The sequence below is a fragment of the Tenrec ecaudatus genome, chromosome 1 (genome assembly GCF_050624435.1).
Source record: "Tenrec ecaudatus isolate mTenEca1 chromosome 1, mTenEca1.hap1, whole genome shotgun sequence".
NCBI lineage: Eukaryota > Metazoa > Chordata > Mammalia > Afrosoricida > Tenrecidae > Tenrec > Tenrec ecaudatus.
The window spans coordinates 44,198,391-44,211,908 of NC_134530.1; the positions used below are offsets into that span (position 1 = coordinate 44,198,391).

A 13,518-nucleotide genomic window follows, 5' to 3' on the forward strand; every position below is an offset into this window, starting at 1 on the left:
TTAGGGATATTCTTCATATTGTAAGGGTAGTCCAATTTAAAATCTCTGCAATAAACAATGGATTGTTAAAAAAATTTTAAAACCCGACTTGATTGCACCTAACAACAACAACAACAACTGTTTGGTGATCTAATAAAAGCCCAGATTTAAAAGGGAATTGAGTGCATGAAGTCCTGAGGTAAGAAAATACTGTTTTAAAATAGCATAACATGACCATTTTACAAAGCCCACTAACAATTGTTAACTGGCAGTGGAAGAAAGAGTACATGAAGGTGGTCAAGTTAAGTATAGGCCAGTGGCTTTTAAACATTTTTGATCACAGTAAAAAATACATTGACTTTATGGCCAGAGCCAAGCACACACACACACAAACTAAAACAGGAATTTGCCAAAGAATATTTAGCTTTAGAGCATATATTTCATAGTATTAAAAAAAATATATATATATATATATTGTCTGTGACCCACTATATTAATTTCACAACCTGTGAAGTGATTAAATAGGCAGACTAAAAAATTGGTCTAGATTATGTTTTCATTAATAAATCATTTTATTGGGGGCTCTGACAGCTCTTATCACAATCCATACATCCATTGTGTGACCCACATTTGTGCATATGTTTTCATCCATCATTTTCAAAACATTTTCTTTCTACTTGAGCTCTTGGTATCAGATCCTTTTTTGAACCTCCCAGCTCCTCTTATTAACCTTGTTCCCTGAACCTTCCATCTTCGTGGACCCAGTAATTATAAATTATTATTTTCAAACCTTACACCATTTGCTGTCTCCCCTCATCCATGTTTCTATTCTTCCCCCTTGGGAGTGGGGGTGGTGTTTGTACATCAATCATTAGATCATTATAGTCAGTTCCCTGTTCCTGAGGGGTTTGCCTGTCCTGGATTCTGTGGGTCATTGAGAGTGCTTATCTAGATATATGATCTTGTCTAGCTAGATTTGGAAGGTAGAACTGGGGTCATGATAGTGGGAGGGCGGGGGGGGGAGCAAGCACTAAAGAACTAGAGGAATACTGTGTGTTCCATCGGTGCTGGCTGTCTCATTCTTTCCGTGTGACCCTTCTGTGAGGGAATATATATTTGTCTACAGATGGGCTTTGGGTCTCTACTCGACCCCCATCATTGGCATTGGTCAATTTGTTTGTTTTGGGTTGCCTGATACCTGACCCCATGGACACTTCGTGATCACACAGACTGGTGTGCTTCTTGCATGTGGACTTTTTTGCTTTCCTGCTAGATAGCCACTTGTTTAACTTCAAGCTTTTAAGACCCCAGACGCTAGATCTTTTAAGAGCCAGGCACCATCAGCTTTCTTCACCACATTTGCTTATGTACCCACTTTGTCTTCTGTAATTGTGTTGGGAAGGAGATCATCACAAAATGCCATGTTATTAGAAAAAAGTGTTCTTGTGCTGATGGAGGGCTTGAGTAGAGACTCAATGCCCATCTGCTACCTTAATACTTAACATGTAAATATCCCTGTATCTCTATCGCTATATATTAATATATTTAAATATATGCATGCCTACATTTACACCTTTATAAACGTCTTTTGCCTCCTAGTTCTTCCCGCTATTTCTTTTTACTTTCCACCTGTCCCATATCAAGTTAAAGCTGCATTCAACTCTCAGTACTTTCTCTAGGCTACAGCACACGTGATCGAACCCACCGGACGTTCCACACCCTCCCCGTCATCAATTTTACATCTCCTATTGCTCCCTTTCCCTGCATTTGTTGGCTCCCTCCAGTCTAGATTATGTTTGAGGCTGGTACTTTACATTAAAATTTTAGTTTATGTAAAAGTCACTTTAGACCTGGCAGAATTTGAAAAAAAGTTCAGCTACATCAAGCTTTCTATCAAAGGAACTTGTCTTCCCCAAGCGTCCACACCAGAGTTTTCCATAAACGTGAAAGCCAGTCAAACTTTGCATGTGCTTGGGATAGATGCCACATCTGATGGGATTTTAAAACTAAAGATCCTCCCAGGCTTGTCATACATTTCACAGGGTACCTCCCATATTCCAGGTGCTCAATACTCTGTCACTCTGATTCTGACAGATTACATCAGAGTTCAGCTCTAAACAGTCATTTCTGTCCCCAAATTCAATCTAAGGTTTGTGAAACGATAGGTACCACTATCTCCGGAGGCATGGTCATACTGTAATATCCTTTACGTAAAGATAAATAAAATTAAATTTCTGTTATCAAATTCCACCAGCTTGGTACTGACTGTTTCCCCTATGCTAGGCGCTCTTCCAAAGCTGGTAAAGTTCCGTACCGGCATCAGATTACACTCCCACCAACATGTCGCTCAGGGAATCTGCTGGTCATTTTAACCCATGCCTGCTGAGCTAGTCTGTACATATCATAGGTGAGGGGCCCGTTCCTTCCATCCAGTACGTCTGGCTGAGGAGTAGGGTGAAAATGAAAAGGAAAGAGGTACACAGGAACAAACTTACCTGGTTTAAAAGGGAATGTATTGCCATCACCAGAACTATCGGTGGAGCCTGAATTAGTGTCGATACCTTCGCCCTCGGAAATACTCTCAGCGCCATTACGCACAGGCTCAGCTTCTTCTCCATTTTCTTCCACAGCTTTCATTTTTTTTAAGTCAGAGGGGTCTCTTTCAGGATGAAACCCTTGTTTCATTTTATCCTGTTCAGCTTCAATTGCTTTGTCACCTGAAAGCTCCTCTTCGGCTTTAGGCTAAAAGCATAAGTGAACAAAGAGGTTATAGTGTGTGTAAATAGACAAGAAGACCTACGCCCACTCCTCACAAGCATAGGAAACCATGTTATTCAAGACCAGGGCATCTGTTTTCAGCACACAGTGCTAGAATAGTATGTTTATTTTAAATACTTTTCTCATTTCCTCTCCTGGGATGGGGCAGGCAATTCAAGTGGCTACTGAAATGCTTTAACATGACTAATGAAATCCAAATGTACCAAAGGTTCGAATGGAAAGAACTGTTAATCCTTGAACTTGATGGGGATGAAAAAGTCTGAGTTAGAAATCTAAAACAAGCACTCCTATCCTCACCAGGGAAGCTCAGCAAATATAAACAAGAACACAAGAGGGCATATTTTGGTGCTATCTTCGGACTGAAATGGAGCTGGTTATCTTTCATTTCATAAGTAGGCCCCTTGTTAGGAAAGTCTATTTATATTTATTGGATCTTAAAATTATCTGGATCTTTAAATCTTATTTAACTCATCCACTGAAAATGCGTGGAACATATTCCTTTAGGGTTCTGGGACATCATATACCAAACCAAATCTGTTGCAGGACAGTTGATTCTGACTCAGAAGACCCTATGGGCCAGAGCACAACCATGCCTGTGGAGTGGCTGGTAAGTCTGAGCCGTCTACCATTTAGTCAGCAGTTGTGCTTAACTAATAAGGCACTCCCAAGGCTCCGTGATGCAATATACCTGACTTTAAAAGGTAAGGTAGAATTGAAGTTATTCACTAGATTATTATTGACTATCTCAGTTTCACATATCAAATAAATATAGGTTGTTCAGGGGTCACATGAACCATCAAAATGCTTGGAAGCAAAGGTCTCCAGGAAATTAAAGTCTTTTTCTTTTCGATTAAAGGAAAAACTATAAAAGCAATTCTTTGGCAGGAGCACTAAGCAAGTGACTTTCCGAAGGATAAGTTCATACTACAAAAAGAAGGGGGGAAATGAGGGTTGAGTCAGCAGAGATTGTATGAAAGAATATAAAGAGCATCAGAAAGTGGTTCCACCCAACTGGTGTATAACATTATTTTAAAAACAAGGAGTAAGTAAATACATAACTGATGAATTCTGCTCTGTTGGAAAAGAGAAGTTATAATAAAATTTTGTTCTTTTATACATCTGAGATTTTGAGGGGAATGGAGCAGGGGAGATACTACTTAGATTTTAAAAATGTTATCAACAGTAACAGATGGTTTTAGATTCAATTTCCAAAAGGACAATAAAAAGTTTCTATAAATACACAGAGTGTTCTCCTCCCTTCTATAGGGAGATCCATATATATAATATTGGAATCATTATTATCTTTAATGAAACATGGTAGGGGGTAGGTTAAGGGGAAAAAACAGATCTACTGAGTATGAATCATGATTCAGCAGCCTCAATTTTTTCATATTCCATACACAATTATTTAATAGTCTTTATAAGGTCACTTCATGCATGTACTTTGGACATGTTATGAAGAAAGACCAGTCCCCAGAAAAGGGCATCATGCTTAACAATGCAGAGGCAGTGAAAGAGGGAAATCCTTGACACAGTGGATTGGCATAGCAGCTGCAGCAATGGGCTCAGACATGTGAATGGCTGTGAGGACAGCCCAGGACCAGGCAGCGAGAGAGCTTTCCACTACGCATGAAGCCAATCCAAGTCAGAGCCCACTGGAGGCTACCATCATCAGCAACAACAGCACAATGTCATACAGATGTCTATTAATTTGAGGTGTAAGTCTATAAATAGTACTTAAAAATAAACTTAATAAAGACCAGGTTAGTTACATTACACAATTACATAGTATTCTTATTCAGGAAAGAAAATTATTTTATTCTCTAAAATCAACAACAAATAATCCATTTCATATTAATAGAAACTGCATTGCCTGACAATTAAATTTCCAACTAGAAAAAGACACCTACAGAAACTTTTCCACTAAGGACAAACCATAATCCAGAGAACCCAGAATTATTAAGATTTCTGAGGCACACCGTTAAGAGCAAATCCACAAAAACAACTCAATTCATTACTAAAAAGGAAAAGTTTCCTTGTAGCAGGATGACGACTGTCCCGAAGTTTGTGTCTAGTATTTCCTAAACTGTCTATTTAGCAAACTAGATGGGAGGAAGAAAGCATATCATTGGTTGGACTATCAAAGGAACCTATATAAGCATAATTTACTTGACAAACTGTTTAATGTATTGTTTTTGTAGGCTAGAAAAGTAGATTGATCCCTATGTACGTAGTGAATGAGAAATACAGTCATTCTAAAATGTCCAACCACATCAAGAGACCTTGATCAGCAATTTTAAGATGAATCCTCTACTGTTTAGGCTATAATATAAAGAACTTTATAAGATGAATATTTTCAACGACTAAAAACCTAATACATAACCCAAAATAAGCTGATGCTTGAAACACATTATTTTGAAGGAGAAGAAAACTGATAGATGGAAATGAAGACAACGGCATGTAACAAGCACTAAGCTACTGAAAAAGAACAACTTTTGATTTTAAGAAAGGCCAGCAACTATGATTTCTGAAGGAAGTCTGTAAATCATGAAATACCTTTTGATTTTACTTTTAAATTAAAACGTTAAGAAAAAAGTTTTGATTCAAAATGTTTGAGGATTAAACAGGGATCCCCAAACTTTGTAAACATGGGGCCAGGTTCACTGTCCTTCAGACCTGTTGGAGGGCCGGACTATGGTTAAAAAACAAACAAACTATGAACAAATTCCTATGCACACTGCACATATCTTATTTTGAAGTACTAAACAAAAGGGGGCAAAAACACCCAGCGGGCTGGATAAATGTCCTCGGCGGGCTGCATGTGGCCGGAGTTTGAGGACCCACCCCTGATTAACCATCTAAAGTAGGTTTCTATAAACTATAGCCAATGGGCCCAATTTGGTCCACCATTTGTTTTTGTACAAACTGTAACCTTAAGAATGGTATTTAACATCCGTGATGGTTGAATAGAAACCTAAAAAATTCCAATTCCTGTTTCCATCAGTGAAGGGTTTTTTGGAAACTGCAATCACCGACGTGTTTTTGCATCATCCCACTGCTCTGGGGCTGCTGCCGGAGAAATGGTCAGAAACAATCAGATACGCTCCTAAAAATGACCTGCCGCTGTAAGAAGACGCTTACCGGCCCCAGTGAAAGAAGAGGACGAATGTTTGAAGCGATAGGAGTTGTGGCCTACACTTCTGTTTAAGATCAATAATGCTTAGAAATCTGGTCACAGGGCAGAGGAGCAAGTGATGCAGAACAGAAGAAAATAAACAGTAGCTGAATTAGCAAATCAGTCTATGAAATTCTTACAGTCATACTAGGAATGTATGGAATTCTCCCGCCTCAGGAAGGCTTTAAATGTTAACTTTCTGTCGGAGCGATATTTTCTTGGTCGAGTCAGAAGAGTGCAGTAGCCATTTACACCCCGATAACTTACTGTCAGCTCACACCCCGATATGTATGATGGAATCACATCCATGCAGCATCTAAGTGGTTGCTAAGGGGCTAACTGTGACATCAACAGAACTTGATGTTCAGACCAGTGACAGGACAGGGAGAAGAGGGTGGAAAACATTTTAACTTGAAAAATCTCATTTCAGGTATTACTTATTTTCTTCTGTTATGCATCACATGAGGTTCAGAATCTAACACTCTGTGTTTAGATCACAGAATAGGAGATTGTTAGGCCAAGCCTTGTCTCTTCTTCACATCACCTGTTGATCTTGGAATTCTATAACCAATGGCACAAGTAAGTGTTGTTTAGTTCAGAAAACAAATCACGTGGCAAAGTTATTATTGGGATTTAGTTGGAAGATGACAGATCAAAAAAAAATTTTACCTAAAATGTAACTGGTCATTCTACCACTATTGCTAATGTGCATTTTATTCTTAAAGTTTTCATTTCTTTGTTTACCAGATTAGCCTATCAGGTAAGTTTAAATTTCAACTAAAAATATTAACCTTATTTTTGCCACCTGAGATGTGATATTTGAAAAGCAAGACAAGAATTTGAAAAAAAAAGTATTATTAAAAATATTTAAAAAAAGAAAATATTTTCATTTTTTCTTTGATATTTTCCTAGATTTTGAAGTCAGTCTTTCAGCTTTATATATCACGTTTGACTTGGAAAACAGTATCTCAAGAAAGAGGTTTGCACCAAGCCACGCACGTCTTAGGAAATGGCGCCATGCTCAGAAGGTAAGCTAGAGATTGCGCTCTGCCCCTACCTCCAGCTCCGCCTCTGAGGCCTCCTCAGTGGTCCGGGTCCGCTCTTTTGGTTTCTTCCACATCTTTGGTGCAGTTACAGCTGTCTGAGCTGAAATACAAAGTAGAATCCATTACTTACCACTGTCAGCTGAGGCTGGGAAACAGTAAGTCTAAATGATATTCAGTAGAATAAAAGATGTCACTCCTAACCAATAGGCAGCAGGCTGGAGGATAAAGGAACTGCATGGGGAGCCCAGACATGCCGATGGCAAGTGTTGTAGACTCAAATTACTCACACCAGTCCATATAGTCTTCCGGCGAGAGGCCTAGGTTTCTCATGCTTAAATATACCTAGGCTTACGACGCAACACGAAGCAAGTCACACTTGAGTCAGACTCAAAAAACCAAACTCACTGCCATCCAGTGGATGCTGACTCATAGCGACGCTACAGGAGAGTAGAGGACTGCTGTGGGTTTCTGAGGTGGTAACTCTTTACGGGAGTAGAAAGTCTCTTTTCTCCAGAGAAGCAGCTGGTGGTTTCAAAGCACTGTGGATAGCAGCCCAACATGCCACCAGGACTCCTTATAAATAAGACTAGACAATATCTAATTTAAACCAGTATTTCCCAAAGTAGACAATACTGCTCCCTGCGGACTGAGGGGGAGGGGGGATGAGGAGATGCTGGACTGATCCAGGGAGGCTGGAAAAGCAAATATCTACCTGCCCCTGGATCGTGGGTCATTACTGGAAAAACAAACAAACACTATGAACAGATTTCTATGCACACTGCACATATCTCATTTTGAAGTGAAAAAACAAACAGGACAAAAACACCCGGCGGGTCGCATGTGGCCCGCAGGCCATCGTTTGAGGAACTCTGTTTTAAATTATATAAAGCAATATTTAGCTCAGGATTCTGTTTTTCAAAGCTTTCTAGACAGCAAAAGAACACTTAAAATTTGATTAGCCTGGCAGGACTTCTACAATTTTGGGTCTCACCTCAAATTATCATTGGGTCTAGCCTTTCATATTGATGGGGTAAAAATTTTCCAAGGAAGTAGATAACTTTTTACTGGATTATTCTATTGTATCAGATGTTTTAGATTAAATATTAAGTATACAAAAGAAGCTCAGAAAGTCATTCTGCTTACAAATCCAGAGTCAGTTATTCAACACGACGCATACTTTAAAGATAACCATCAGACAGTAAACAGAAATATTAAAAGAATCCTACAATGTACAAATGTGCTTGACACAATGGATGCATGGATTGTTATAAGACCTGTGAGAGCCCAGCCCTAATAAAATTTTTTTGTGTGTTTTTTAAAGAATCCTACAGAGGCAAAAGGTGTCCTGATGAAGCAGTGCGTAACTCCTTGGGGAGTGTCACTGAAGGTCAGCAGTTTGAAGCCATCAGGTGCTGCAGGGAAAAGAGGTAGCTTTTTTCTCCAGTAAAGATTGACAGCCCAGAAACTGAAAGGGGCAGTTCTACCCTATCCTACAGAGTTGCTATGAGTTGGAATTGACTCGATGGTAGTGAGTTTGGTTTTGGAGTTTGTCAGAAGGCAGCATGTGAGTTATTAGCTAGGAGTGAGGTGTTCTAGGATGGATCGAGGGAAGAGTCAAAGGAAGACCACTCACCGAGACATTACCAAAAAGAAAGAAACAAAGCTGAAAGATCTCATCTGATCTGATACCTCTGTGAAAATACAAGCTCATTCATCAAGACTAAACCAACCAATCTCTCTGGGATAGTCTCAAATCTTTGGGGGTGGGGTGAAACAATACAAAGGAAACGCCCACTCATTATTCTTGGGCAGAAGGAATATAAGACATTTAACACTTTTTTGATCAACACTTTTCTAATTGAAGTTAGCATCCAAAGGACTGCTACTGTGATGAAGTTAAGTTTCTATCCATTTCAAACTCCTACCAAGCGGTTGGGTGGGACTATGCAAATAGGGTGTAGAGGACTCAAGCTTGGAGAGCTGGTTAGTTTCCTCCTTCCTCTGGCTGGGAGAATGCCAAGTCAAAAGCAGGAACAGCGAGAATCCTGGGACCATCAAGAACAGCCAACTGGGGTGTGGGAGACCTGGAATGGCTTGATCAAGGGCAACGTAAGCGAGAGGAATTACTGAAACCCAAATGAAGGCTGAGCATGATAGTGGGACAAGAGGTAAGTCAAAGGAAATAGAGGAAAACTAGGAGGCAAAGGGTATTTATAGAGGTCTAAATAAAGGCATGTATATATGCAAATATATTTATATATGAGGATGGGGGAATAGATCTATGTGCATATATTTATAGGTTTAGTATTAAGGTAGCAGAAGGACATTGAGCCTCCACTCAAGTACTCCCTCAATGCAAGAACACTTTCTTCTATTAAATTGGTATTCTATGATGCTCACCTTCCCTACCATGATCACTGAAGACAAAGCAAATGTAATAAAGAAAGCTGATGGTGCCTGGCTATCAAAAGATATAGCGTCTGGGGTCTTAAAGGCTTGATGATAAACAAGAGCCTACCAGTCAGTATGATCACAAAGTGTTGATGGGATCAGGTATCATGCATCAAAGAACAAAAAATCATCGTTGTGAATGAGGAGGAGTGCAGAGTGGGGACCCAAAGCCCATCTGTAGGCAACTGGATATCCCCTTACAGAAGGCGTAGGGAGGAGACGAGCCAGTCAGGGTGCAGTGTAGCAACGATGGAACGCCTTTCCTCTAGTTCTATAATGTTTCCTCACCCTCATTATCGTGATCCCAATTCTGCCTTACAAATCTGCCTAGACCAGAGGATGTACACTGGTACAGATAGGAACCGGAAACACAGGGAATCCAGGACAGATGAAACCCTCAGGACCAGTGGAGAGAGTGGTGATACCTGGAGGGTAAAGGAAAGGGTGGGGTAGACAGGGGGAACTGAATACAAGGATCTATAAACTCCTCTCTGGAGGACGGACAACAGAAAAGTGGGTGAAGGGAGACTTCAGACAGTGTAAGACATGGAAAAATTATAATTGATAAATTATCAAGGGTTCTGACGAGGGGTGGCAGGGAGGGAGGAGAAAAATTGTTAGGTAGGCTACCTTAGGGTTGGGGAATGTCCAGTAACGCATGCCAGAGGGCCAAACTACAGATACAAATGAGTGGCGGACTGCACATGCTCAGAGGTTCAGGTTTCCCACTGGTAGGCATGGGTGGAAGCAGAACCTGGATCGGCCCACCTAGGCCAGGTGAATTCAATTCAACCAATGGAGTCGATCAGGGGTCGTCCACCATGCCTCCCCGTGGAATCCTTGAAAAGGCAAGAGCCCAGAGTGGAGCAACACTTTCTGCATGACACCGAGTAGTTTCCAGCCAGGCTGCATCTTCTAGAGGAGTGCGATGGGTGCCGTGTAAACCTGAAACTTCTTTTAACTCTCAAAAAACTCACTTGGATCATGAACCAGGCTTCGGTGTGAATTCTTTCTCGCAGGGAGTCAAGAACTGAGGTATAGATCTAGCTTCAGAGAGATATAACAAAATGAGATGATACCAAGGGCTCAAGTAGAAAGCAAATGTTTTGAGAATGATGATGGCAACATATGTACAAATGTGCTTCACACAATGGATGTATGTATGACACAATGGATGGATATATGGATTGGGATAAGAGTTGTACAAGCACCCAATAAAATGATTTAAAAAAAAAAAAAGAACAGCCACCAATGGACAGTGTGAAGTGTCTGAAGTGGCAAAAGCAGCAGAGACACCATAGAAGCCCCAGCAAGTTAGAGCAGAGGTGCTGTACCACTGAGACCATGGGGCCATAAGGCAAAGAGACAGGCAGGCTTCCTGGTCCATGGAGAGTGAGGCCAAGGGACCCATGTGATTGAGACACTTCTGACCAGAAAGAGACTTGACTGCTGGCTGAGAGGTGCTTCTGTGGACCACTGACCATGAACTTTGTTTCATGTTTTCTGATCCTGGTTTGAAGTAACCTGTTAATGTCTCTATTAAACCCCTATAAAGGTGGATTTTATCTGGATGACCACAAAAGTGGATTGTCAAACCCTGCAGAGTAGTAACGTGCCCTAGGGGAGGAATAGATGGTTTAAGAGTAAGTTAAAAGATAGAGGAGGGAGGCAAGTATGACTTCTGCCTTGTGGCAGTTGACGTTGGGCTAGTGCCCAGGTGGATTTTCCTTCTCTCCATAGAAGCTGGAGGAGGTCAGACATGGCCCCAATGTAATTTACTCAACTCTTTAACCTTTTTATGACCTGCAAGACATATAGTAAACAAACCCCCAAACCACTATTTTGAAGTCAATTCAACTGCAAATCTTTACAGGAGCTAACAACCTTACCTTTCTCCAGCAGCAGATTTGAACTGCTGACTTTGAGGCCAACACTTACCCCACATCACTATTAGCGTTCCTTGTAGGACATACAGGGCCTAATGAACATTTCCTATGCCTAGGCTCTTAGTGGAAATTGTCATCCCATCTTTAGTGCGCACTGTCATCTTTGGACATGCTATCAAGAAGGACATGACGCTTAGTAAAGGAGGTCAGCAAAAGAGGGTGACCATCAACAATGTAACTGATACACAGCTTCAACAATGGGCTCAAACAATGGTAAGGATGGTACAGGGGTGGATAGTGTGTTGTTCTGTTGTACATAATGAACTGGAATGTATTGGACAGCACCTAACAACAGCCCACCAACACCAGCACCAGTCATCCCCCAACCCCAGGATACATATATCCCACTAATTGTATAAAAATACATATTTACTAAAAAATATTTTTCATTACATTCAAAATGCCTTCTATTAATGAAAATGCGTGGCTTCTGTGGGAAACAGAAAGATTTCTCCCAAGCTGTCTCGCCCATATGCCAAACTTAACTGCTTGCTACACTTGGCAAATGACTATACACTTGGAGGTCAATCAAAAGTAGGCCAGGGGTTATTCTCCCTAAGGACTATCAGCCTTCTAGAGCAATCAGAGGGTATAGTCTGCCCACCCTAGGTCGGCCCACTCCCTTCTGATAAGGATCTTGGTAGATTGTTTCCCTGAAGGGGAACCCAGGAAGGTCAAGCCTACTCAAGGGTGGCCAAGGTTAGACCATGATCATAAATCAGTTCCACCCCTTCCTATCATGTGTGAACGCCTAGCTCATCCCCTTCCTGTTACACTTATGCCCTTTGTATATTCTCCCCCTATTGCTTGTATTCCTGTATTCCCTATGGTACAACCCTTTCTGGTGACTTGTTTCTTTACTTGTGATTAGGAGGCATCCACACCCCTAAAGAGATATAAGCCTTGGTTAGCAATAAATCATTCTCTCCTGAGCTCTCTTGGCTGCCCTCTCGTCCATGCTGTGTAAGGACCTGGCTGTTGAGATCGTGGCCATCCAGGAAGAGAGTATGCTACTATGAAATGTGTCTGACTTCGTTATTTTACTCTCATGCTCTATGACTTTATTATAATCTTTATATATCTCAACCGTACAACTGTGCTTACAGAACCCGTGATTAGCTGTAGGGGGCTAGCTATCCCCACAGCTTTCCAAAAAAAAATTCAAAGCAACAAGACATTTAATCTTGAAAAGGGTTCAGCCTCCTTCACACACCTTTACCTTTACCTTTTCTTTACCTTTTCCTTCAGGGGCCATAAAGGACAAGTAAACACTATCATGCTGACAGATATTTTCCTTTGTGGTCCACATTAGGCAAACAATTTTCTTAAAGTAGGGAACTCAGATTATGGAAACTGGGCAGGTTTAATTCTGCAATCGCTTTACAGTTTCATACTGAATACATAGTCCTCCTCTGGTTGTCTCTTTAGATGTTTTTGTGGACTGTCTCCTGACTTTACATCAAAACAAAACAAACTGTGGGGAGGAGATGAGCCAGTCAGGGTGCAATGTAGCAACAATAAAACATATAACTTTCCTCTAGTTCTTAAATACTTCCTCCCCCACACTATCATGATCCCAATTCTACCTTACAAATCTGGCTAGACCAGAGGATGTACATAGGTACAGATAGCTACTGGAAACAGGAAATCCAGGGCAGATGACTCCTCCAGGACCAGTGGTGAGAGTGGCGATGCCTGGAGGGTGGAGGGAATGTGGGGTAGAAAGGGGGAACTGATTAAAGGAATTTACGTATAGCCTCCTCCCTGGGAGATGGACAGCAGAGGAAAGGGCAGAGGCAGAAGTCCGACAGTGTAACATATGACAAAATAATAATAATTTATGAATGATGATGGGTTCGTGAGGTAGTGGGGGAGTGGGGAGGGAAGGGGAAAACGAATAGCTGATATTAAGGGCTCAGGTGGAAGGCAAATGTTTTGAGAATGATGATGGCAACAAATGCACATATGTGCTTGACACAATGGATGTATGTATGGATAGTGATAAGAATTGTATGAGCCCGCAATAAAATGATTAAAAAAAACATTGTGTCCTTTTTATGTATAAAAATGGCACTTCCCTCCTGCATTAGTGTTTGAAAACATTTCTGTTAGCAGAACATATTTTTGAAATTTATTTTTATCA

The 13,518-nt window shown here is 40.8% G+C and overlaps 1 protein-coding gene across 13 annotated transcripts in view; it reads right to left on the bottom strand.

The window, feature by feature from the left end:
* EIF4G3 (eukaryotic translation initiation factor 4 gamma 3) overlaps positions 1-13,518 on the bottom strand; it is a 382,761-nt gene that overhangs the window by 84,854 nt on the left and 284,389 nt on the right. For all 13 annotated transcript variants that reach the window (XM_075551768.1, XM_075551838.1, XM_075551777.1 and 10 more), the window contains 2 exons: positions 6,990-7,078; positions 2,475-2,721 (listed from right to left, as the gene is read on the bottom strand). In XM_075551768.1, the coding sequence (XP_075407883.1) occupies positions 2,475-2,721; positions 6,990-7,078 (336 nt within the window). The remainder of the gene's footprint in view (positions 1-2,474; positions 2,722-6,989; positions 7,079-13,518) is intronic.